The 25,187-nt window shown below is 28.2% G+C and overlaps 4 protein-coding genes across 6 annotated transcripts; 2 read left to right on the forward strand and 2 right to left on the reverse strand.

The window, feature by feature from the left end:
• Positions 1-1,009: 1,009 nt before the first annotated feature.
• Positions 1,010-1,457, reverse strand: LOC107170227 (uncharacterized). The gene is made up of 2 exons (XM_015520293.1): positions 1,278-1,457; positions 1,010-1,216 (listed from the first exon to the last, which is right to left on the reverse strand). Exons 1-2 carry the CDS (start codon positions 1,455-1,457, stop codon positions 1,010-1,012), a joined length of 387 nt encoding a protein of 128 aa, XP_015375779.1.
• Positions 1,458-3,623: 2,166 nt separating this feature from the next.
• LOC149056097 (uncharacterized) lies at positions 3,624-7,227 on the forward strand. Its single transcript, XM_089227008.1, has 7 exons — positions 3,624-3,660; positions 3,729-3,814; positions 5,620-5,855; positions 6,358-6,506; positions 6,654-6,776; positions 6,830-6,970; positions 7,127-7,227. Exons 1-7 carry the CDS (start codon positions 3,624-3,626, stop codon positions 7,225-7,227), a joined length of 873 nt encoding a protein of 290 aa, XP_089083134.1.
• Positions 7,228-9,744: 2,517 nt separating this feature from the next.
• LOC107170229 (anoctamin-8-like) lies at positions 9,745-24,973 on the reverse strand. 3 transcript variants are annotated; one of them, XM_015520294.2, is made up of 16 exons: positions 24,773-24,973; positions 24,478-24,603; positions 24,339-24,413; positions 15,845-15,930; positions 14,526-14,692; positions 14,237-14,460; positions 13,914-14,137; positions 13,652-13,840; positions 13,403-13,555; positions 13,177-13,312; positions 12,928-12,983; positions 12,694-12,768; positions 12,416-12,613; positions 11,957-12,154; positions 11,728-11,859; positions 9,745-10,744 (listed from the first exon to the last, which is right to left on the reverse strand). In XM_015520294.2, the coding sequence occupies exons 1-16, from the start codon at positions 24,864-24,866 to the stop codon at positions 10,619-10,621; spliced, it is 2,259 nt and encodes a 752-aa protein (XP_015375780.1). In that variant the 5' UTR covers positions 24,867-24,973; the 3' UTR covers positions 9,745-10,618. The 3 variants fall into 3 exon arrangements, with proteins under 3 accessions (XP_015375780.1, XP_089082057.1, XP_015375781.1); XM_089225931.1 differs by lacking the exons at positions 24,339-24,413; positions 24,478-24,603; positions 24,773-24,973 and adding exons at positions 18,510-18,626; positions 18,848-19,016; positions 19,250-19,470; XM_015520295.2 differs by lacking the exons at positions 24,339-24,413; positions 24,478-24,603; positions 24,773-24,973 and adding an exon at positions 17,171-17,486.
• Positions 19,625-21,425, forward strand: LOC107170230 (HIG1 domain family member 1C-like). Its single transcript, XM_015520297.2, has 3 exons — positions 19,625-19,790; positions 20,938-21,035; positions 21,104-21,425. The coding sequence occupies exons 2-3, from the start codon at positions 20,966-20,968 to the stop codon at positions 21,280-21,282; spliced, it is 249 nt and encodes an 82-aa protein (XP_015375783.1). The 5' UTR covers positions 19,625-19,790; positions 20,938-20,965; the 3' UTR covers positions 21,283-21,425.
• Positions 24,974-25,187: the final 214 nt, after the last annotated feature.

The following is a 25,187-nucleotide window of genomic DNA, read 5'->3' on the forward strand; positions in this document are numbered from 1 at the left end:
GTGACGCTTTTGAAAAATACTGGATACAAGATGAATTTTCCTTTTTAAATAGTGGCTGAAGTCGAAAATCAAAGCATTATTTCTACTCTAAAACGTGATGACAGACACAAAATCATATCATTGTAAAACCAATACATTCCTCGCTTCGTTCAGAATCTAAAAAGTTTTATGGAATCATACATTTTCTTTTCAAAAACGTTACTATTTAACAAATTAATCTTTTATTATTTTTCTGCAACAAATTTAAAAACTTTTATTGTACTATATTTTTAATGTTATGAAATACACGCTTGTCAATTAGCTTTATTTGAATAGGTAGGTCAATTATAGGTGCAACCATTTTTATAATCATCATAGTTCACGAGTTTTTCAACAACATTAATACAGGATATCAGAAAGTTCTTCGACCAAAAAGGCAAAAAGAATAATAAAAAAAAAAAATTTTAATCTACATACTTAATATAGTTAATTTAAATGTATTGATATTTTATATTATTATCTTCATGCAATTTGTTTACTAAAAATGAGTTTTATAAATAAGAAAAATATTTTTTCCTCTTCAAAATTTTTTTAAAGAACCTTCAAATTTGTCAAATAGAGGTTCCACTCTATTAAAATAAAAATCATTGACTGTAAATATATATTATTTATTGATAGGTATACTATTCGAATAATTAAGATTTGACTGATTTGGGACTATGTGTGTAGTACGAAAATGTGGATGTGTTAGTGACTGAACTAGTATATAGAATAAGATAGAAATAACAATCAAGTGGCAAGTATAAGTATGACTAATTTATAATAAAATTAATGACAAATTTGTTTAGTGTACAACGTAAATACTGGAATATTATTATGATTTTTGATCACATTGCAGCCTATGGAATATTATAGGACCTAGAACAAATATAGGTCCCTCAAAATTTCACACAAAAACAGGATTGCCTTTTCGAGTCAATATACAAACTGGACGACCGGCCCATGTTAATCAGGTAAGAAAAATATATATTTATTCATTTATAGAATCATTTTCACATTTACATTCTTTAACTATTATACATTTATTGGATTCTGCTTCTTGCATTTTTTTGTAAACATCTATCAGTGATTGACATGGTTTTGGTACCATTTCATCAGATGAATAATACAATTTCATCTTAATGGGATTTTCAAGCATTTCAAAACGTTCATTCCACATGCGTTTTTTATGATCGACCTATTTTTAAGAATTTATTAACGTTTGATAACAATTAACAAAATCCGTATTTAATAGTTACTTGATATTCTTTACGTCTCAAAAAATGAATCCAAAAATAACTATTAATTATTAATGATGCTCCAAAAATACCCCATATTAATCCACCTGATGGGTTTTTCTTGATTAACCTCCAAGAAATGAGCTCATTCAGGCGAGTTTTTGTAGAAGCCAATGATTTATTTGCACTTGGATTGTTCATAATTTCTTTTCAATTAAAACAAGTAGTTGTTAAATAAAGAAATGGTAGAAGACAATTTTTAATTAGATTTGTGAATAACTAAAAAAATTAATGTATGGTTACTAGTGTTTCTACTGTCTATTAGTAATAGCCAGAGTATTATATTTTTTATTTATTTATTATAGATAAAAATTGCATATTTAAATTTATATATATAGCCATATAGGTATATATATATAGGATTTCTTTAAAAAATCAATCATTTCTAGAAGAAGTCCATGTTATTATTGACATATTATATGAATAGTTAATTTAAAATGTAGTAACAGAGTGTTAAACGAAATACATGTTCTTTGTTATTATTTTTCTTAAATTACATAATCATGAAAATGTTAACTATGTATATTACAATCATTGACCTATTAAGTAGTTAATAGGTCTATGATTACAATAAATAGTAGCATAGTAATGAGCGTATGTTGAAGGAGGGGGTACTAAGGTAACTTTACTCTGTTCTACCATGCAGAGAGCATGCTGTGACTCGACCAAATCAGTTTTTCTATGCATCTACATTCATATACAAAAATTATTTACTGCTACGTAACAAAAGTGATTAATTGTTTTATATGAAAATGGGAATCCGTAACTTTAGATCGAAAGAGCCGCAGGTTGCTGACCCATGTTATAATTATGTAGTCATATGTATTTAATCATATGATAAACATTACTCATAATACTAACATGTTATATATGTATGCGAATGAATGTATGAATTGTGAATAATAATAATGACAAATTCACAATTCAAATAAACCAATACCTACCTAAATAAGATCGATGTACTAAACGAGCCGGTAATCAACGGCAACTCAATCAAATACATGTGAGTAATCAGTGTTCTTTTTATTGCCCACGACCACGAGACGAGCGCACAACAATAAATAAATCGTTACGTCACAACGATATAACCATAGATACTACATAATCTAAATCCAATATCTATGGATATAACCGATGATGCCCTGATAGCCATAGCCTAGGTATAGGTAATGCTAATAAAAACGTAACGTCACAACAGCACGTAATACTGGAGATTGCGGATTACGGTATAACGAGTACCTACGAGACCGTAGACGCATTATTATACTCAGTACCTACGCATAGGTACAAAGGTAACGGTAGATGATTTGATTTCCTGTTTGCGTTTGGACCGTTTGGTTACAAAATGGCGGTAGTGCGGTACGTTCGACGAACAGCCTCCGATGATGAGCGGAAAACGATGAACGTTCTGTGCTCTAATTTAATTTATGGTATTTTGGGTAAGCTGCGAAATTTACGATGGCACAAACAGACGCATAGCGATTAGCATGCTATGCACTGACGTCCCATATAGATACATTATATACAATATACATATTTGACACCACATTAATACATTATACAATTCAACCAGCCAATGATCTCGGGTAGGACTTGGATGGCCCGGGTAATTTAGGTTAGGTTACCTACTGACAAACTATATAACAGTTTTGACGTCCGGTGAAAACGTGCCAACTCCGCACCCGCACCCGAAGAGAAATCGCTATATAGGTAGTAATATTCTGAGGATAAACATAATTCGAAGGGTATAGGTACTCATATAGTATTTTATAGAAACTGAGATGTTCTTAAATTTATGAATATGAATTAAATTAAATAAAATAATTTATTCCACATTTCCACACATATTGTTAAAGGTGGTTCTATTTAATATTTACTAGTCAAAAAGTTATTAAATAAAGGAGTTAAGTAAATATTTTTTCCCGTGTTTATTTTAAACTTTGGACTAAATATATAAAACGTTTATTAATGAATATTAACTTATAGCTTAACTTCTAAATGTAAACTAAAGTTACCAGAGTTAATTTTTTCATAAACTTGCCTTTATTTACATAATTGGATCATAAATGCATAATGTACAAGTATCTAATATTTGGTATAGAAACTTATTTTTAATGTTATGATCATAAGATTGTAATTAGAAAACTTAATTTAAATATTAATAATGTCAGGTATGTATCACATATTATATTAGTTCAAAATGCCATAATGGTAATATAGGTATTAGGTGTACTAAAGCAAAACGGCCTCTGCTTATTATTTATTATGTTATAATTACAACGTATTATGTAAAAGTTATTGCTATACATGTTTATCGACCCGGTAGAAGGTGAAAATCGTGCATGTAACAATAAAACAATTTCTGAGTACAGTACCATATTGTATCACAGCATATTGCACTTATACATTTAGTTATAACTTATATTTATTACTTATTCGCGCAAAAATTATCGGCGCACATACTGTTCGCCTACCATAGGTGGAAATCCATTGAAAAAGTTAGGGGGGGAGGGGGTGCTACGATTTTTCTCATATTTTTTTTTTTATATTTGAAATTTAATAATATAAATATTTTATAACATAATATATAATAATATAGTATAGGTACTGTATTAGGAAAAAAATACAATAAAATAACAGTCATGTTGAATAGTTAAATATATATTTTTACAATAAATGCCTTATTTAATATTTTAAAACCATCATCCTTTAGGTCCATCCTTTCATCCTAAATAATTATTTCGACAGGAACTGCTTATTACATACTGCTGTCTTCCGTGTGAATTTCCATTGTATAATTTTTCCTTAATTTTTTTTTTTTGGTTCTTGAAAAATATTCACCTTCCGGCTCCAATACCCCCTTTCTCATTTTTTTTCTTCATAATTAAGCTTTAGTTGATTTTTGTGTACACATTTTTCAAACTTTAAGAATCATGTGCATTCTAAATATTTAATCTTTCATAAATTTCTTATTACTTACTGCAGTATTCCGTGTATATTTCTATTGTATAATTTGTTTTTATTTTTTATTTGCTTCTCGAAATAGGTACTTTTTCTTGCGGGCAAATGTATTCGCTATGAGTTTCCCTATCTAACGATGACTTGCACAAGACCGTTGGAAAATCGTTTTAGCTTTTCTCTACAAATAAAATTGTTTATATACCTACTTAATAATTTATCTTCCCAAGTTTTGTATTTCTGGATTGCGACTCTACATGGCACATGCCCGATACCACTCATCGCGTCGGCTTGTTCATTCCAAATGCATGTCCCTGTAATGTTTTCTATACACATTGTTATGTTATAAATTTTTACATTTATTAATAAATAAGTGTGATAACCAAAAGTAAAACTCCTATTGTAAAACGTTATTATTCACGACCACGGGCCGTACAATAACATCTACGAACCATGTCAATATGTATTATATTTGTTAGCTTTGTACTAATGTACTGCAAAGAGACAAATATTTACTCCTGTAGGTACCTTAGCTACGCCCTTTATTAAGTACTTATCTTTTGCTATTTAATTTTAATTTTTAATTTATTCTAAATAATATAGATTAGTCAATCTTATATACCTACCTAAACCTTAATGTATACAACACAAGGTTTTTAATTCTACACATTAATACCCCTAAATTGCCTACCTATTACGCCGTCTTAAATGTTCCCGGTTTGCCTTTACAAAACACAGCTAGTGGACAGACCTATAGATGTCGACAGATACTTAAGCTTTCAAATGATGCATATAAACTTTTACGATGTTTCATAACACCGATTTTTTTTGTTTATGTTTCATTAAAGCGTCTATTTTAATGTTGATAGTCATTTTAGATTCTGAGTGTAGTGATGAATGATTTTACAATGATGTGTGTTTTTTTGTGTTTGTGTAATTGTATACATGATAAGTTGTCGAAATAATGCTTTAATTTTTAACTTCAGTAGCTTTTCCAGTTGCAAGGTAACTAAATTCTCAGTAGAATCAAGTTATTAGGTCACCTGGGAACTTTGAAACAGGTAATATGGATATCACAATTTTCGAGTCAAAATTGACAAATTTTTTTTTGGCAAATGTAATCGAAAACAATATTCAAAAAAGAGCCATTCTATTATCATCAGTTAGTGAGGAAATTCACAAAGTACATTTTAGTTTATGTGTTCCTAGCACGCCAAACGATGTTGAGTATGACACTCTAATGAAAAGTTTGAACAAATATTTCAAACCAATAAAATCATACTTTGCGGCTAGGTATACGTTTTATCAAGCTAAACAAAGACAAGATGAATCGGTGTGCCAATAGGATACACGTGTCAAAAATCTTGCTTCAAAATGTGGGTTTTCGTCGGAACTAACAACACTCATTAGAGACATATTTGCTGTCGGTATGGGTTTAGGACCAATCCAAGATCGTTTGTTAGAAGAGGATGCCTCAAAAATTGGAGTTACATATTCAAATCTAATGGAAATCGCGACAGCCAAAGAAGCTGCAATAAATTACAAGAGTGGCTGGAAAAAAGAAGAATACGCAGACTTGAAGTACCAAAAAATTTTTCCATAATTAATCAAAATTCTCAATATCAAGCGGTGAAACCGTTTACAGAAAATTTAATCGTAGAAAACAATAATATAAGTTTCGAAATTGATACCGGTTTACAACACAGCGTAATTTCAAAAAGATTATATCGTCAACTGTTTAGTCATATATCTAATTAAAAAAATATGACATTTCGCTACCTATCTGATTACGTCGGCAACGACATTAAACCGATAGGAAAAATATTTGTCGATTCGGTGTAACAAAATAAAAAATTTACAATGTGCCTTTATGTTATCGACAATGGTGGTCCTCCATTAAAAGGTCGAAATGATATAAAAAATATAAAATGTTTTACCTTGTTTAGTATTGAAAATGACGTAAGTGTCGATAGTATTATAAAAAAATATAACAATGTTTTAAAGATGAAATAGGCACTTTTAACAAATACGAAATTTCATTAAATATCAAAGCGGGGGCAGTACCTAAATTTTACAAACATAGGTCTATTCCTTTAGCATTAAAGGGAAAAGTTGAAACCGTAATAATTGAGCGTTTAATCAAAAGCAACATTTTATTTCCCGTCGACCACAGCGAATGGGCAACTCCAATAGTACCAATATTAAAACCAGACGGCACGGTTAGAATTTGCCGTGATTTTAAAATAACAATAAATCCGGTATTAGAAGGGACTGAATACCCTCTTCTAAAAATAGAACATTTATATGCAAATATTAGTGGTTCAAAATATTTTTCGAAAATAGATTTAAAAGACGCATACCAACAAATGGTTATTAAAGAATCTGGTCGCAAATATACCACTATTAACACACATAAAGGTTTATTTAGCTATACACGGAACCCTTTTGGAATAAAGTCATCAGCAGGGGAGTTTCAAAAAGGTATGGAAACTTCCACAGCAGGTCTTGAGGGCATAGGTTAGGTATATTCCTGCAAGATCACATTATTGTTGCAGGTTCCACTATCACCGAGCACAATGCTCGTTTAGACAAATTACTAAATGTATTGTCAAATGCAGATTTAAGAGTAAAGTTGAATAAATGCAGATTAATGCAAAAGTCAATTGAATATTTGGGTCACAGGTTGGACAAAAATGGTTTACACACAAACAAAACACAGATATTATAAACGATGCCGTTGTCCCAGAAAATAAAACATTGCTAAAATCATTTTTAGGTTTAGTTACGTATTATATAAAATTTATTCCAAATGCTGCAAATATTTTAAAACCATTGTACACTCTTTTACGTAGGTAACAGCAGTGAATGGAATTGGACACCGGAATGTGACCAAGCATTCAATAAAGCCAAACAAATTTTAATTTCGAAACCCGTATCAAACGATTCCGATTAAACTCATTGTAGACTCATCATCTTATGCACTAGCCACTAATAAGCGCAGTTCCTTGCCATGCGTACCTATATATAGATCGTACTGAAAAACCTATAGCATATGCATCAAGAGTTTCTATCTGAATCAGAATGTAAATTTCCACAAATTGAAAAAGAAGCTTTAGCAATTATTTACGGCGTTACGAAATTGTATGACTATTTATGTGTTATATGGTAGGCATTTTCTATTAGAAACCGATCATAAACCATTAATATGTAGGTATATATTTTCGGTGATGAGAAAGGTATCCCAATTTACGCGGCTAATAGTTTACAACGATAGGCCTATGTTTTATCATCATTCGATTATGACATAAAATATGTGAAATCTGAAGGTAATACAGCCGATTTTTTATCACGAATAAAAGGTTCAAAATTAAAAATTGAAAATCATAATGAAGAATGTATTAGTCTTAATTTTATTCACGAACAATCACCTTTCACATTAGACTGGTCTAAAATAAAAATTGAAACAAGTAGAGACACAATTCTCGCCAAAGTATTAAACGCAGTCAAAACAGGAGAATGGAATAGTGATTTTTCTAAAAATTTAGAACATAACTCGTATAATTTACAAAAAACTCAAATTGCAGTGGAACAGGGATGTCTATTATATGGGGTTACCAACGTTACCGTGTCCATTATACCAGCTAAATTTCGAAATAATATACTTAAGGAACTTCATTCATATCATATGGGTTCTTCCAGTATGAAAAGTTTAGCGAGATCATACTTTTGGTGGCCAGGAATGGATAAAGAAATCGAAAATATCACACAAAGTTGCGACAATTGTATTAATGTCAGGCAAAATCCGCCAAAAATCCGTAACATCACCTTGGAAGTGGCCAGAAAAACCATGGACTAGAGTGCATTATTGCGATTTTCTTGGACTATTTCAAAATAAATATTTTTTTGTCATTGTTGACAACCACAAAATGGTTGAATTATTTCAAATAAATTCTATGACAGCAGAAATAACATGTTATTCAAAAATTTTCAGAAACGATAGCACGATTTACAATTCCAAAAACAATTACATCAGATGGTGCAAAATGTTTCACAGGTTTTGAATTTTAAGCATATTGCAAAAATCTAGGTATATAAGGCATATGACAGGCGCTCATCCATTTCACCCAGAATCAAATGGCTGTGCGGAATCAGCAGTCACAACAAAAAAAAAAATTTTTTTTAAATACTCAACTGCACAATTGCAATTAAATAAATTTCTTTTGATGTATCGTACGTAATACACCTCATTCAACAACACGAGAAACACCAGCTAAGCTAATGTTAGGTAGATCAACACGTTTACAATTTGACGCGTTAATGCCGAATACAAGTGAAGTGGTTATTGAACGACAAATACCTGTCACAAATAAACAATGGTGGTAATAGAATAGTATCATTTAATACAGGTGATAATGTTTTAGCTAGAGATTATAGGAATAATAACAATAAATGGCAAAAGGGTAAAATTATCAAATCCATTAGTTGTAATACACACGATGTAGAGCTCGATGACGGAACTATTTGGAAGAGACACAATGATCAATTACTCATTGATAAATCGCTGACACCAGCGAATAATTCAATTTCACTTACACCCGCTAGACAAATAAATAAAAATACTGAAAATATCGAAATAGTAGGTGCAAAACAAAATCCTGATACTACAATAATAAATAAAACGCCCAAACCAATTAGATCTAAAAAACCACCTCAGCGATATTCTCCAAGTGATTATAATTAATGTAATCAAACTTACTAACACACTAACATAGCGATTAAGTAATACACAAAATACTATTTATATTTTTTTTTTTAAGGAAAAAGATGTTGCATATTCAGCATTCATATTACCTATATGATATTACACGTATAACTGTTTATATAGGTACTAACAATAATCATAAGTATAATATTACGATCGGTGGGGACTTGTCCATCGGTTATTAGCGTCTAGCGAGTAGAACTATAATGTACGTCATTACGATTTATACTGTTAACAATAAATGTCTATATAATACGTTTATGTTATTATTTATATTAATGATACATAACACCGGTTAAAAAAAAAATAAGGAAAAACGGGATTTTTTTACACAAAATCAATTTGTGAGAATATCGATTTTAGATTTTGGTGTAACTCTAAAACAAATTACCGTAATTTCATGAAATTTTTATTGAATGTTTATACTGGCATTTTCTATGCTTGATAACATTTTCAAAATATTTCAAACCTTTTAAAGTTATATTTAGATATTTGAAATTTTCAACCTTTTTAAGTTTTTTTATTTTTATAATTGATAATTAATTTAAACTTAACTATAAAAGTTAATTGCTTACGACGTTGATGGTCTTAGTTGAGGTATACTTAATATTTATTTACTGAAATACCTATATATTTGAATCAACACGAAAACAGAATATTTTATCTGTTTGCAGTCATATTATTTTTAAGTAGCAAGAGAAATCACAATTTATAATATGGTGGTAGATTTAAAGAGATCAGTCTTATATTAAATTTTCAAAATAACAATAAATATCAATCACATACATGAATAAATACAACTTCATTAAATATGTATGCAATATATATAAGTAATATGTAGATATATTTATAAGTGTATACTTGCTGTATATAAGATATACAATATACATTATACTATATACACACAAGACATAAAATAACTTAATTAAATAAAATATAATGTTATACAAATATAACAAATAAATATGAAACTCCTTATGATATATGAATTATTATAATTGTGAACAAAGTTATGATGTGATCGAACGTGTGAAAACTAATGGAAATTTCAAATTTTAAGATTATTTTAATATAAAAAGAGAATAACATAGTACAGCAAAGAATATTGTTTTTTTTTTTTTTAAATCTATAAAAACTTTATAATGCTTTGTTTGTAAGTATGACAAATATAGCTTTATAATCATTACCCTTATTAACAATTGGTATAATATAATGTACATTAGACCAGTTGCACGAAAATCATTATAAGTAAAGAAGTATTAAAATAGACAGGTATAGAAACAATTATGTGATAATATAGTAAAATGTATGAAAATAAAATAGTAAGCAAAAAACGACAAAGAAATGTATTAATTAATAGTCATCTTTAAAAAAGGCCAAAATTTACAGCACATGCTGTTCTGGTGTATAAACGAGTGTGTGCCTGTCCATAAATAATCTGTTCAGAGATACACCAACCATTAAAAGTTAAGAGATATAATAAACATTCAACATAAATTTGAAACAAATGCATATAGCTATAGATAAATGTTTTTAAATAAAACTAGTGAGATTCATTTAATCCATCATTAGTGGCCTTCTTTCACTGAGACTTGGAAGATGCCGCTTCACGTCTGATGTACTCAGTCTTGGCCATTTCGGTGGCTATCCATTGCGGTACATCAGGGATCATACAACTAAGAGCACATCGGAAAGCCAACATTATGTGCTGAAAAGTAGCGTTACATGTTATTAAAATAAATTGTCTCTCATGTGTACTTATTAAAAAGGTTTAGGACTTTTTAACGCTGCCATTTCGGCGATAATGACAAAATACATGTTATAGTGAAATCTTTTTTTAGTACAAAATTACGTGCAATTTATGGTCTCATAAAAAATATTAAGTTATTTTAATAAGTACTTTTATTAAGTACTAAATTTATAAAATTCAAGTTCAATGTCATTCAAGACTATAAAAATAGTATAATAATAGTAATAATTAGAGCATGACAACTTAAGGTTAGTTCTTAAGATATTTCACTTGAATATTTGCACTAAATTTATCGAAAATGTAGGTACATATAACCATCGTGTCTTAAAATTTAATGATTACGTTTCGATTCAATCAATGTAATTTTGACTTCACGTCACACTACACACTGTTATACACTTCACACATCAGTGTTACAACTTATAGTTTTGAATGAGAAAGTATGAATAATAACAATTCGTCAATAACAATTTTATCATAGCTAGGCCTTTCCGTTCAAATTATTGCCGTTACATACCTATTGGCTATCCTTTATTATTATTTTTATTACATCATACATACATTCATAAGTACAAGTTATCTTCGATAACAATTTTATCAAAGCTAGTAGTAATAGTAACCAATTGGCAATTAGTACGTCCAGAACTAAACAATTAATAAATACTGTTGTAACAATAGTATAAAAATAAAATATAAAATATAAATTTTTTTTCAATTTTTAGTTATTACTTATTATAATAAATATAATTGAAATGAAATTTTAAAGTGCATTTTTTTTTTTTTTTTTTTCATTTTTTATTATAATAATATGTATTTTGTCATTATAGCAGAAATTGGCAGCGCCGAAAATATCTATCGCCAATACAGCAGTATTAAGGTGATATCATACACAATACACAAAGGATATATATTATATAATGTTACTTCAAGTTAAAACTAACTTCGAGAGCGACAATCAACAAGACTGTTTGAATCGCCGTCATGTCGGGTAGCAACCGGTGGACTTGACCACTGAGACCGATCAGGGCACAGTTTACAAGCACTGCGATGAACCCCATCACTTCCATGATATTCTGCATAGAACAAATGAACAACAACAATTTCCAATTTTCCATAGGCTTATTACATAAAATGTAATATTATAAAATTGGATGAGAAATGACACTATACCTGCCACATCCCAATGTCCTTGATCCGCTGACCGAATGGCCTTTGGTATACATAGCACATTTTGAATGCGTCACTGCGTATTTCAATCAGATTGTTGAGGAACGCGCACAGGGCGGCTAAAGGGAATGCTGATGAGAACATCACCACGTATCCAAACTGGATGAAAATCTCTAAATGTTCGGAGAATGTACCATCAAACTGCATGAACAAAACAAAAAATTTAGGATTTTAGGAATGGCGAACAATAAACATGCCCAACAAACATTTTAGACATAACTAAACACCTATAATTCCGGAAATGTTCAACCTGATACAAAAGAGGATTATATGTGTAGAAGTTTTCATTTTACTACTTATAGACTGAGTACAAATTAAAAGGCACTATGTTACACCATTTTTTGATAATTTAACTCAATTAAAGAGCAAAATCAAACCAAGAGGGACAGAAAAATCACTTACTTTAAACATCGAACACTCGAGTTCCGGTTGTGACACAATGCGCTCTCCGTTAGGTTTAGCTGGGCCATCAGAAGGTGTCAATGCACCAAACAAGTCAAAGCTGATTTTTGCGAAACGGATTTGTTCCAACACGTAAGGGAGTGCTGACTCTTTGATGTTGCGTATCAGCTGTCTGGTGATTAGAAGTACAGCCAATTGCTGAATGTCAAATTTTAAATGTTATTCATAAGAGAACAGGTTTTTAACCATCCAGTAAAATAAATAATGAACTTATTTACCGTTCTAAGTCTTTCCTGATCTTGCAAATAGAAAGCGATGTAGAAGAGAGACAGGAATGAGTTGACAAATTGAAACTAAAAAAGATTTGCACATTAATGATACAATATCATGAGGTGTAAGTCAATTTAAAATAAATATTATTCTCAGATTAATATTTTATTAACAATACTATTTACTATTAACTAACTTATTGTTACAAATGTTACAATAGTAATTTTCAAAAAGGTACAAACCAGTGTAACTTTGATGATCAACTGATTTTCGTATTCAGTGTCCAGCCTATAATTTTCTAAATGCAGCATGTGTACATAAAGAATGAACTTAAATTCAATAGAAACCAGCCAGACTTTTAAGTAACTTTTTTTGATAATAGTCCATTTTACAGGTTTAATTATAATCAAAATTTGTAAATTATATTTAATGCACGTGTCAAAGTTTAATATAAACGTTTCTAGTATTCAAATAATTTGAAAACAGCTTACCGCAATCATTCAGCCATACAGCAATAATATTGTAAATGTCATCAAGCACAGCGATGATAAGTGCTAACATAATTTTAGAAATGTAACTTAAATATGTTGGATATTCGTTTGTTTCAATGTATGAGTCCCACCAGTCCTAAGATATTTAAACCATATGAGATTATAATTTTATAGTAATTTAATTGTCACTTGAGAATTAACCGCGGGAGATAATAAATAAATTTACTTGTAACTTTATTTGTAATATTGTTAAAACGAAGACTACTGCCAAACATAGACTAATGATTGGTGCACTAATAAAATAACTGAATAGCCTTCGTTTCCAATTAGGATACCACAGTTCTGGTTTACCAGTTATCAGACTAATTCGAGGATGACCCTAAAAATGATTTCAATTAAAAGAAAACAAAAATTAATAGAAATATTTAAAAAAAAAAACCCATATTGCAGTTTATAAATCATTGTTAAACTTTACTTTAAATTCTAGACGAGGTTGTAACAGAAACTGATGTCTTTGATCTAGTGTAGCCCACCGGTAGGCTAATTCAGCACAGTAGCGTTTCCATGTTTCTAAGTATACTGTCAGCCAGATAACATTCATAAAGGCCAATACAACAAACCATACTCCTTCTGTCCATTGATCCAGTTTTCTTCCAAATCCAAACTATTTTATAAGACGCATCATTAAATTTTAACCATTTTTTGGCATTACTTTCACTATAATATAATATATTTACCCAAAATGTAGAATAAGCAATAGCTGGATATATTAATGAACCAGTGTAGTGTCCAATCCATGCAAAGTACATGGCAACTTTGACACCAAAATAATCACAAACTTTATCCAAAGGTTGCAAGCTGAAAAAAGACTTTACCCAGATAATACGCAACCATTGTAATGTCTTATTTTCATGAACCGGGAATAAATGTTCAATTATTCCATTTGACATACATTCTGAAACTAAACAAATATATATATACTGAGTATAATAATTATATTATATTTAATAAAGTAATACATTTTTTTTAAATGTAAAACAAATAACAAAATCAGCATTACTTAATGGTTGACTTTCAACTAGTTCTGTGAGCCAATCACAATTTTTTACCCTGTGAGTGTTTAAGATATATAAAATCAATGTTTGCCTTTCTTGCATAGTAAAAAAATTTGAATGATCCTCGATTCCTTCAAATATATTCATTTCAGAGATTATAAATTCTCTTAAACCACCACCACCAATAATCTTTTTTGGTAAATGTACATCTTGAGCAGCTTTCATAAGACTTTTGAATAATTACAATGAAATTATTTTTACATATTATTAAAACACTCATAACAAATACCTTACACATGAAAAGAAGCTGTCAAGTAAAAACAGTATGACTCCGTTGAAGAATGATATTGGACATTCACAGATAAACTGAAACCATTAGATTCGTCTACTATTAGTGATTTTACCCATTCAATAGTTTTATAATCTGTAGTTTTTGTGAATGTTAAAACCACATCGCAAGCCTATGATTAATAAAAACAAAATTAGTAATAATTTATAAAAATATTTTATTAAGATAAGTTAATAGTAAATTGAACAATGAGAAAAATTGATTTTTCTTTTTTTAGTGTCAATTATATTAAGTATGCAAAAACAACTATACATAGTGGCTAAATTCAATTTGGGTCCCTTTTGAAAATTGTTATGCAAATTAGGTCTAGGTTTATTTAAGATACTACACTAGTTGAGTCCAAGTTTTTTTCAGCTACTAAATTAATTTAGTTTTGAATTATTACAGGTATTACACTATTTGGGTCCCTAATATTCTTTGGTGAGTACTAAACTATACTAACATTTTCTATACATTTTTATAATTTTACAAATTATGATATAATACAAGATATATAGGTAAAATACAAAAAAAATAAAAATCTTTTTTTTATTGGTTAAAATGTATTAATTATTGGTTTATACCTATATTTGTATTATATCATAATTTATATTTTTAATGGTAAGACACTCAAAAGAGAAACTGAATTTTTTTTTAACTCTATCTCGGTCTAAATAGATTGTAGACAGTCCTAACTAAATAACTTCTAGGTCTATTAAGATGGGAAGGAAAAAGTTATAATTTATAGAATTTACCAAAATTATAAGGGACCCAACTAGTGAAATAGCTAAAATAATGTGTGACCCATCTAGTGTAGTACTTGAAAATCATCAGAGCCCAACTAGTGTAGTACCCACAATTAGCCACTAGTATTTGAGACAGTGACAGTCAAATGATTTTAACATAAGGGGAGGGAATAAAACTGATTTTATAACATGTACTATTTAATTATTAAAAATATAATTTATGACCATCAGATATAAAACATTGAACAAATTTTATGGGCGGAATTCAGCTCCCTAATCAATCTGCTGTTGGTCAACTGTCAAAGATTTGGGATCCAACTAGGATGCACTAAACATGGTGGCTCATCTTATACATTTTAATAATTTTTCATTATATTTTAAAATATACTATAGTGCTTGATTATTATAGTTACTGTTTTATAGACAATAGTGCATATTGTTTTCTCATTTAAAAATATAAATATTTTTAGCATCAGGTTGCTAAATTTTACATCCACTTTGTGTATATTTAATTAAGGACTAATTATATGTTTATTTACTTTGGGCGGAATTGATTGGATCCATAAATGCCGTGGAGTCATTAAGTGACCAGCCCTTGGTATTTTTCTTCGTATTAATTTTGATGCTGAAAATCAAACAATTAATTTTAAAATCAACTAATGACTATTTTTTGAAAATCTTTTATTTTGCATTTTAATTTGTTAAATATAATTAGCCCTGTTAAGTATTTAAGTAAAAGTACTCAAAAACATTTTTAAGTATCAAATAACTTTGTAAATACTTTCAGCATAAAGTATTTTGAATGTTTTTTAAATACTTTTTTGTATTAAATATCAATTTGTATTGAATATTTCGATTTTTTTTCGATCATTTTATTTTTATTCAAAATATTTGGTTGGATTAATATTATTGCCAATTGCCAACTACAATAAATGAGTAATAGTTTTATTTAATATTCTGTATTTCTTTGTTAGCTGAAGCCCGAAGGTTTCTAAAAATAAATATTCAATAACAATATTTCCATTGTATTACCTATTAGACAGGTAACTTTTGATCTGTGATAATATCAGATACAATGCCTGCCCTTGATAGTATGTTTTAATATGAGTAATTCTAGCCAGAATATTGAATTTTGAAAATATTGTTTCTAAAATGTAATAAACATTTATTTAATAAATAAAATAAAAATGATTATAAATCTACTATGTGTCTATAATTCCCATACTAATTAGAAACCTACTTTAAGAACCAAAAATATTTGAAAAGTTTATTCCAAATACTTTTCTTAAATATAAAAAAAAAAATGTTCGAGTATTTACTCAAATATTTTTAAAAAGTATTCATTAAAGGTCTGAATATATTATGGAAGGACTGCAATCCAGATGTTTTCTTGGGTGCGAATTACAAACATTCAACAGTCTGAACTTTTTTAATAGCAAACACCTCCTATCTGTGGACAACATTTTGATGATTGTGTTTCCTGTATTTAGAGGTTACACTATACTTAAACTTTAAGTATAATACAAATTTATATAAATAACCATCACTCATGAGTAATTATGTAACTTTACTAGTTAATAAAGTGGCAAGTACAATTATTTTTTAATCCATTATTAGTCATGGATTTAATATTTGTTATGCTAGTCTTGTCTGGTGTTCTCTGTGCCAAAGATTTATTTTTATCAATAACTTTATAAGAAAAATGTATAAATATTAAGAAAATTCTACCTATTATAATATCTAATAACATTATGTGAAACTAATAGCAACACTATAAATTACCAAAAACAATTTTTTTTAAATAATTTAAGTAGGGAATATACCCTACAGCTATATTGTAAATTTCACGATATCCATAATAATACCTATTTGAGAAACTCGATCGCGAGTCTTTGTATTTTATCATATAAGTTTCAACTATTGCAATGATTTAAAAATGTTCGTATTTGCAAGATATCATAAAAAAATCACGATGAATGGTCAGTGATACAGACGATAATATATACTGAATCTAATGCTTATGGACGCCGCACGATTTATTTAAGACACACACTTCTATAGGCAGTAGTTACTGTTCTATGATAGTATAGATCTGAGACTTAGATCATATAATATGGATGTAGCCACTCGGTATATGCTTGTGGCTTATGTATTACTGTATTAGATTTGAAGCCAAAATGACTGAAAACGCTAGAGCCTTGGTTATTACTGCGAGTGCGTAAATTAATGATAATAGTATATGATATTATGATCATATTATTTTTTGTGATAATTTATTAACCAATCAGAATTACGCGCATGCGCACAAACAGTCAGGGCTCTGGGTTATTCTGGCTTCAAGAATATTAGCCCGATAATATGATCCAAGATCTGAGATCAAACGTTTATCTCAAACCGTGAAAAGGCGCAAACGTTTATCAACCATGGATATTATAATATCTATGTTATCAACCTGATACGCCATAAAACATAAATAGAGTAATATTATATTATTACTCTATGCCATGGTCTTATATACAGGTCGGGCAACTCGCCTATAGCACAATGTTAAGATTTAGATTTCTTAATGGTTATGTAAAATTTTCAAGAACACAGGGCGCGCCCTCTATCATTGAAATTAATGTATATTGTTTATACAAATAAGTACAGAGTGCAGCACTTCATAACGTAATTATCATCATATTGTATAATGTGTAGTTACTATAAAAAAAAAAAATAGTTAAGAGGACGTCCCACCAGCTGACCAGCATATTATTATGATATGTTTTCTCCGTCTTATACGCGTACGATATATCAAATTGTACGCTCTGCAGAACACGTGTAGCTCTGTTAGTTTAAAAATTAGAGTGAATTTACCTCTTATAAAATCTATAGGTAAGATTATTATCTAGATAACCTCATAAGCTTTTTGTTATATTTTAATTTTAAAGCAAGTTATGACTATTTCAAGATGTACAAACAATTTACAATGTTAAAATGCTCATAACTCACTTTAAAATTAAAATATAATAAAAAGCCTATGAGGTTGCCTAGATAACAATCTTACCTTTAGATTTTATAAGAGGTAAATTCACTCCAATTTTTAAACTAACGGAGCTATACGTGTTCTGCTGAGCGTACAATTTGATATGTCCTACGCGTGTAAGACGGAGACAACATATGCGGGTGAGACGTGATAAATAACAAAAATTATAATATAGTTACATGATTAAAATTAGTCGGTGGGTTTAAACAGTTCTCAAATTTATTATGTGCTTCTATATTATCTTCGAATACTGATGGTATACTTCCAGATTTGAGCCGAGGCTTTTTATATTCACTCTAAATAAAATAAAAAAGTCAGTTAAACATTTAATTTTAGTGAGTTTTCTTGATAATGTTGTAATGCGAACTAATTGGATACCGCGTGGGCGGCTAGTAGCAGGAGCGTGAAAAGGGAAAACAAAAAAGACACAGGTTTTTAGCAGTTGATCCCACAGTGGTGCGGTGGTTAGGTTTAAGTTTATATTATTTATGGTGGCAAATCATAAAGGTAAACTTACCACACCAAGAACAGTTCCTTCAGATGCTAGTAACCGTTTTCGAACGATATCTTCTTCAACAAAATGAAAGCTGCATAAGTACATACCACGTTTTATATCTACATACTTTTTACAAGCTTGTTGCCATTTAAAGAAATCCTCATCTTTTGTCGGAATAGTAAATAACAAACTAGATTTTAAACAAGTTTTAATAATACATTGTTTTTTTGGCATGATGTTTAATATTAATTAATAGTTTGAATTGGATAAGGTGAGTGTACAAATTAAAAACATAACAGACAATACAATTAATTATGTATTGTAATATCACCATTAACAACTACAAATTACAATGGTCAATGGTGTTATAATAATTATATATTATAATTATATATATTAATATTCATCAAAATGACTACATACATTCGTATATTTTAGGATATTGGGTATTATTTGATATTAAGCACGGTGCTGCAATCTGTAATGTTACAATGACAGTTCACGGTTTCAAAAAACTCCACTAGATAGCACTGCAAGTCCTTTTGACAATTTTACATAATCATTAAGAGAACGCAGTTCCCGACCAAGCTGCCTGACCTGTATATAAGACCATGCTCTATGCCATAAAATCATGATCATTTATTCTGTGATAAAGTCACGTTACAGTGATAAGTGATAACAGTAAATATTTTGATATTATTATTTCAATAATTATTATCATTTTTTGCACAATATAAGGCAAATGGAATTAATGAGTCATATGCTTTGGTCAAACCCGTAACGATAGCATATCAGTATTCAGTACTATGTTACAATAATCGCCGTTTTGTCGTTGTGAAGAGTGAAGACTGAAGTTTCAAGTTCACAACACTATGACCTAGTATAACTAGCTAGTACAAGCGAATCTTTGATTTCCTAGTTGAACGTTACCGGAATTATTCAATTGGTTTATTTTCGATACTTGGTGAGTACTATTACAATTTATTTTAAATGTAAAAAATAATATGTTATAGTTTTATGTAATCGTCAGCCTTAAACATAATTTTCTTAAACTTCTTCATGATTTTAACTTAAATTTTATTTTTCACATAAATATTATATTTCTCAAAAAAAAAAAAGTTTTGTCTTAGGGTTAAATAGGGTGTATTGATATTAAATAATTCCTCAGTAATTACTTACAAATAATAAAAGTTGATTTAAAACACATTTAAGTATACCTATTTTTAGAACTCTAAATTAAATTATAAAATCTTTGAAAATAAATAAAAGAATTAAGAGTTTGTTTTACTAACATCAAGGACACGCACAGTTCTAGTACTTTAATTTTCTACAGACGAGTTATATTTATTTATAAGTGAGGTATAGGCTGTAAACTTTGTAGTAGTTTACATTTTTTATCATTCTTCACTTATTTCATCTTTACTTGATCATAATTTCACTATCCAATATTTAGCGTTTACGGTCAAGAAATGAATGTACCACATCAGTATATTACGGTTGAAGTTGAAACAGATCAACTGAATAAATTTCTAATCAAACTAGCAGTTGTAGTGATAATAATAATTTGGCTTATCTAGGTAGTAAATAATTTTAAAAAAAAGTGTAATACATATTATAACAAATAAATGTTGAAATTTATTTTTATTTTTACCTGTCTATACATTTTTTAACAGATGGGCTTAAAAAATGATAGGCTGCCCACCTTGACATCATATGTTAGAACCTCCACTGATCAAGGAAATATTAAATTTGAGTAGAGTACAAAAATACTACCTATTCATATAATAAGTAGAAAAATTTAATAAAGAATGAAAAATGTGAGTAGGTTGTTGATTGTTGAATAAAATATAAACACTTGTTGAAGTTAAACTGCTCAGAATTATTTTTTATTTCGTCAAGATTAAAAAATTCTCAACTAGGTCTGTCTCTCTCAAATAAAAGATATTTTGATGTTCTTAAAATCCTCAATAATTAGTGGATATGATTTTAACTTGTAAACTAGAAAAAGCATTTAAAAAAAATATTACATAACTTACTCTGTTAACGATCTAAACTATTTAGTGATTATTTAATATGTATACTGATTTATATTAATTTGATTTATATTTCAGTAAATTTTAATTTTGAATATTCAAAATTATGGAGGAAGACAATTCTTTTTCTAGCAGATTTGCCAAAAAGTCTCAACAGATGCCTTTGTATCCTGTTGGTATGTAATATTAAAAAAATTGTTTTATATTTGAGCTTATAGTATGTAAATATTTATTTGAAATTCAGGAATATTGGGATTTGGATTAGTAGCAGCTTATGGACTGTATAAATTTAAATCTCGCCAGGGACGTACATCTTTGTACCTTATTCAATTACGGTTAGCAGCTCAAGGAACAGCTGTAGGAATTATTGGAATAGGTGTTCTATACAATATTTATAAAGAAGCAACATCAAAAAAAAGCTGAAACAATACACGAATGATTTGTTAGTAAAATGTATTATCACTATTATCTATCAAATAGTATCACTATAAATAATATTTTTTTTTTATGTTAATGTATTGTTTTATAAGTATGTAACCAAAATAATATAGTGTATACTTATTTTATGTTTTTTGATTTACTGATCAAAAATAGTATTGACTATACCTTAGTAATGATAAAACTTAAATACTATGATATTTTACAAATTATATGTAAACCTTTAAGTGTTAATATACTATTATAAATAATGTAAAATAGAATCAAATTAGGAATGAGATATGCATATAAATTCTTAGATATTGTACATTGTGAGTATTGGATAACTTAAAATTTTTTTTATTCTATACAGGGTGTCCCATGAGGATTTACCCTTTGCGATATCTCCCGAAATAAAAATTCTGGTTTTGTAATAAGACTCACAGGGATAAGAACTACAATTATTTCCAAAAAGTTAAAGATAGCCATTTTATAGAGTTAATTTTTCTGAAAATATTAATGTTTCAAAATTTTATTTTCATTAATTTTCTGAATTTTAATATTTTTTTAGTTTCGAGAAAAATTGCGAATTATTTAACACCATAATGTTATCAAACATGTGACCCACCGCGTGGTGTGGATTCGCATAAGGCCAACCGAATACTTTCCGTGTTCCTAATAGTTATAAATTTATAATCATATTTTATTTCTTCAAAACTAGAAAAAGTATTAAAAATCAGGAAATTAATGAAAATAAAATTTTGAAACGTCAATATTATCAGAAAAATAAACTCTATAAAATGGCTATCGTTCATTTTTTTGGAAATAATTTAATAAGAAAATATATTTTTTAAATTGTTTACAAAAACATTAAAATAAATTAAAAAATGAATGATTGTAGTTCTTATCCCTATGAATCTTATTATAAAACCAGGATTTTTATGTCTCCTTTATTTCGTGAGATATCGCAATGGGTAAATCCTCGCGGGACATCCTGTATTTTATTTATTTTATTACAATTACTTCCATTTGAAACCAAATGATGATGCCTACAATTTTAAATTAATTGACTAAATTGTTATTCTTTGCTAGCTCAGTTGCATTGTATAGCTGTTAGCAGTGGTATAACCATTGGATCGGGATCGGTAGTTGGAAGATAATATGTATACTATCCAAAATATTTTTTGTTAAATTCACAATTTTCCAGTTACACAATAACCTAACCTAAACACAGAAGTGGTGACAGCTGTGGAGCGTGAATACTAAAAGCTTATCGACTGACAACAAATTGAAAAAGTATAAAGTTGTGTAGACACCATACCAGACTTTATTTCATACTTGGTTCTGTTAATCTTAATTTAAGAGCAACATGTGATAGATTGAAGATTTTTATTTTGACGTGTAAGAGAATTATTAAATATTTTTATATCGTAGTATTTTACAAACTTTTTATTAGCTTGGAATATTGAAAACAATCTTTGAGAGAACAGAAATATTGTAGTTATCTTTAAGGCAGTTCAATTCTTAAAGCCTATCAACAGAATCATACTATAAGTTATTGGTAATATGAAATATATTTTTATGTACATCATCGTTTCTGAACAATTGAAAATGATTAATGAATAATAAGTAACTGTATAGTTATTCTCTATAAATATATTTTGTACTTTATACAATTATTTATACTAAAAATAAGCCCAAGTTACGCTGCTATGTAGAAGCTGTGAAATTTTTGTCAATAACGGTGTAGATAAAGGGCTACTTTAGAGATGTGTTCTTCAATTATTAATCTTATTAAAAAATGGAAACATGTTATTAAACATTTTAATAAATATTCAAAGTCTAATTATCATAACTGATAAGCTTCCAATTATTCACTCTTAAGAACTATTGAAAGCAATTAAAAACAAAAAAACATAATAATGAGAATAAAATAAATAAATTAAAAAAATATATTGAATATTGAGCTATATTTCATCCAATAATATTGAAATTATAATCTTGTGTCATTAACTAGATATTAAGTAAAGATGTGACAATAGTATTGAATACATCAATATTTTATGAGAATGTTTACCGTTTGACTAAGTTTAATTGATAATCCAATTAATAAGGTGTATAATTATGGGCATAAATAAAACATGATCAAAAAAATATTTTTTAAACAAAAAAATTTAAATCCTAATGGCATATTTGCCTTGCATACTATGCTCATATTTACATTATGTTAAAGACATAGGAATAGATTGTTGTAATGTGCTATGATTAGGTTTCGGGATGTTGTATTTACACGTTTTGTTTTATGGTGATTATAGATTATTCTAGATAAAATATCAATTGTTTTTTAATTTGATAACATTTTAAAAAAAGTTGCATACAAATATTGCATATTTTATGATAGGTATTTCAAGAAAAATCTATATTTTAAAACTTGTCAGCATATTAGTTGCATTTTTCAGATTTAGCTATTTTCATAAATTTAATATTGTTGATCTACATATTTTATTTTATTTTAACCAGGTAGGTATACTGTTTATTGCGTTTTAAAAAGCTTATGCCAGTCTACATAAAAAATTGATTAGTTTAATGGACTAATCATAGGTCGCTAAAACATGTTAAACATTAGCTCACTATTGGTTCATTAAATGTTGAGACTGTTTATGTGATCTCCATTATTAAAACATTAAATAATAGTCATATTAACTATTTACATATATGTGTCAGATTTATTATTTACTACTAATTCATAAATTATAAATTATTTGTTTATATGTATTATGGTTTTTTTTTTTAAATAAAAACAATTTTAGCTGCATATTTTGGCAATTTTATTTGGATACTTTAAGGATTTTTAGAGTAATAGATTGCAAAACCCTAATTATGATGTTAAATTTATAAATATCAAAATTAATAACTTATTAAAAAATTATAAAAGTTAATTCTGTTCACAATTTCATTACTAAAAATTCTTTATTGATTTAATTCAGTTTTACTGACTATACCTACCTAAATTAATGACTACCTAATAATGTAAGAAATTTTCAAAATTATGTAATACATACCTGATGATTGACTTAATGTATCTAATATCAGTGAAGAAGATTCAGCTGAATTTGATTTATCTAGAGATAATTTTTCTAAAAAATATACAAACAGTAAAATTGTTGTATTAAAGAACATTATGTTTAAATTTTAAACTACCTGTCAACTCTGTAGAATTTGATGGAATTGTAATATTTGAACATATTAATACATCATCTGAATCAGTTTCTGGTTGTATAGTCAATAATTCAAGAGATTTTAGTTTGTTATCTATCTTGTTTGATTCTATTAAAAGAAGCCAACAATAAATTCAACTTTTAAACTAATGTATATTATTTAAGCAACGTAAATTCATAAAGTAATAGATTATGGTATGAATAGTTTATTTTATTTTAGATAAAGACAATTTATGAAACAATATACTTAAATTGTTTTAATGAGAGTAGGTACTTACTGTATTCAGGATTAATAATTGGAATCTTTGAATTTCTCTTACAAATATCATGCAACCTAATGTTTTTTTTTTGTATATTATTAACATAGCTCATTATGATTTATTATGATTTTAAACAACATTTAATTTTAAATAATTCTAGATAATGGCAGTAGTTCACTGTAAAAAGACGGTAAATACTTAAAAATAAAATCACAGATTCTGTGATAAAATTGAGTAAAAATATAATCTAGATAAACGATAACTGATAACAATAATTGTAGTATCAGATAATATATATATAGGTAATAATATCAAGTTGTGGTCGTGCAAGGTTTATAGATAAAGGTAATATATTATATTATATTATAATTAATGTATTATAATAAGGTTTATAAACCTTGGTGGTAGTGGTCATTTTCGTATGTGGCGACTC

Source organism: Diuraphis noxia, unplaced genomic scaffold (assembly GCF_037042655.1).
Source record: "Diuraphis noxia isolate RWA-SAM2 unplaced genomic scaffold, SU_Dnox_SAM2 contig0004, whole genome shotgun sequence".
NCBI classification, from domain to species: domain Eukaryota; kingdom Metazoa; phylum Arthropoda; class Insecta; order Hemiptera; family Aphididae; genus Diuraphis; species Diuraphis noxia.

What these genes read in the sequence shown, in the direction of transcription:
- LOC107170230 (XM_015520297.2), top strand. Translation starts at nt 20,966, where the DNA reads ATGGAGGAAGACAATTCTTTTTCTAGCAGATTTGCCAAAAAGTCTCAA. An exon ending in GATGCCTTTGTATCCTGTTG is followed by an intron (nt 21,036 to 21,103) that starts GTATGTAATATT and finishes TTTGAAATTCAG; the next exon opens with GAATATTGGGATTTGGATTA.
- LOC107170229 (XM_015520294.2), bottom strand. Translation starts at nt 24,866, where the DNA reads ATGAGCTATGTTAATAATATACAAAAAAAAAACATTAGGTTGCATGAT. An exon ending in TCCAATCAATTCCGCCCAAA is followed by an intron (nt 14,693 to 15,844) that starts GTAAATAAACAT and finishes TATTAATCATAG; the next exon opens with GCTTGCGATGTGGTTTTAAC. An exon ending in AACCTCGTCTAGAATTTAAA is followed by an intron (nt 13,556 to 13,651) that starts GTAAAGTTTAAC and finishes AATCATTTTTAG; the next exon opens with GGTCATCCTCGAATTAGTCT.
- LOC107170227 (XM_015520293.1), bottom strand. Translation starts at nt 1,457, where the DNA reads ATGAACAATCCAAGTGCAAATAAATCATTGGCTTCTACAAAAACTCGC. An exon ending in TGAGACGTAAAGAATATCAA is followed by an intron (nt 1,217 to 1,277) that starts GTAACTATTAAA and finishes TCTTAAAAATAG; the next exon opens with GTCGATCATAAAAAACGCAT.
- LOC149056097 (XM_089227008.1), top strand. Translation starts at nt 3,624, where the DNA reads ATGTTTATCGACCCGGTAGAAGGTGAAAATCGTGCAT. An exon ending in GAAGAATACGCAGACTTGAA is followed by an intron (nt 5,856 to 6,357) that starts GTACCAAAAAAT and finishes TTACAAACATAG; the next exon opens with GTCTATTCCTTTAGCATTAA. An exon ending in TATGGAAACTTCCACAGCAG is followed by an intron (nt 6,777 to 6,829) that starts GTCTTGAGGGCA and finishes TTATTGTTGCAG; the next exon opens with GTTCCACTATCACCGAGCAC.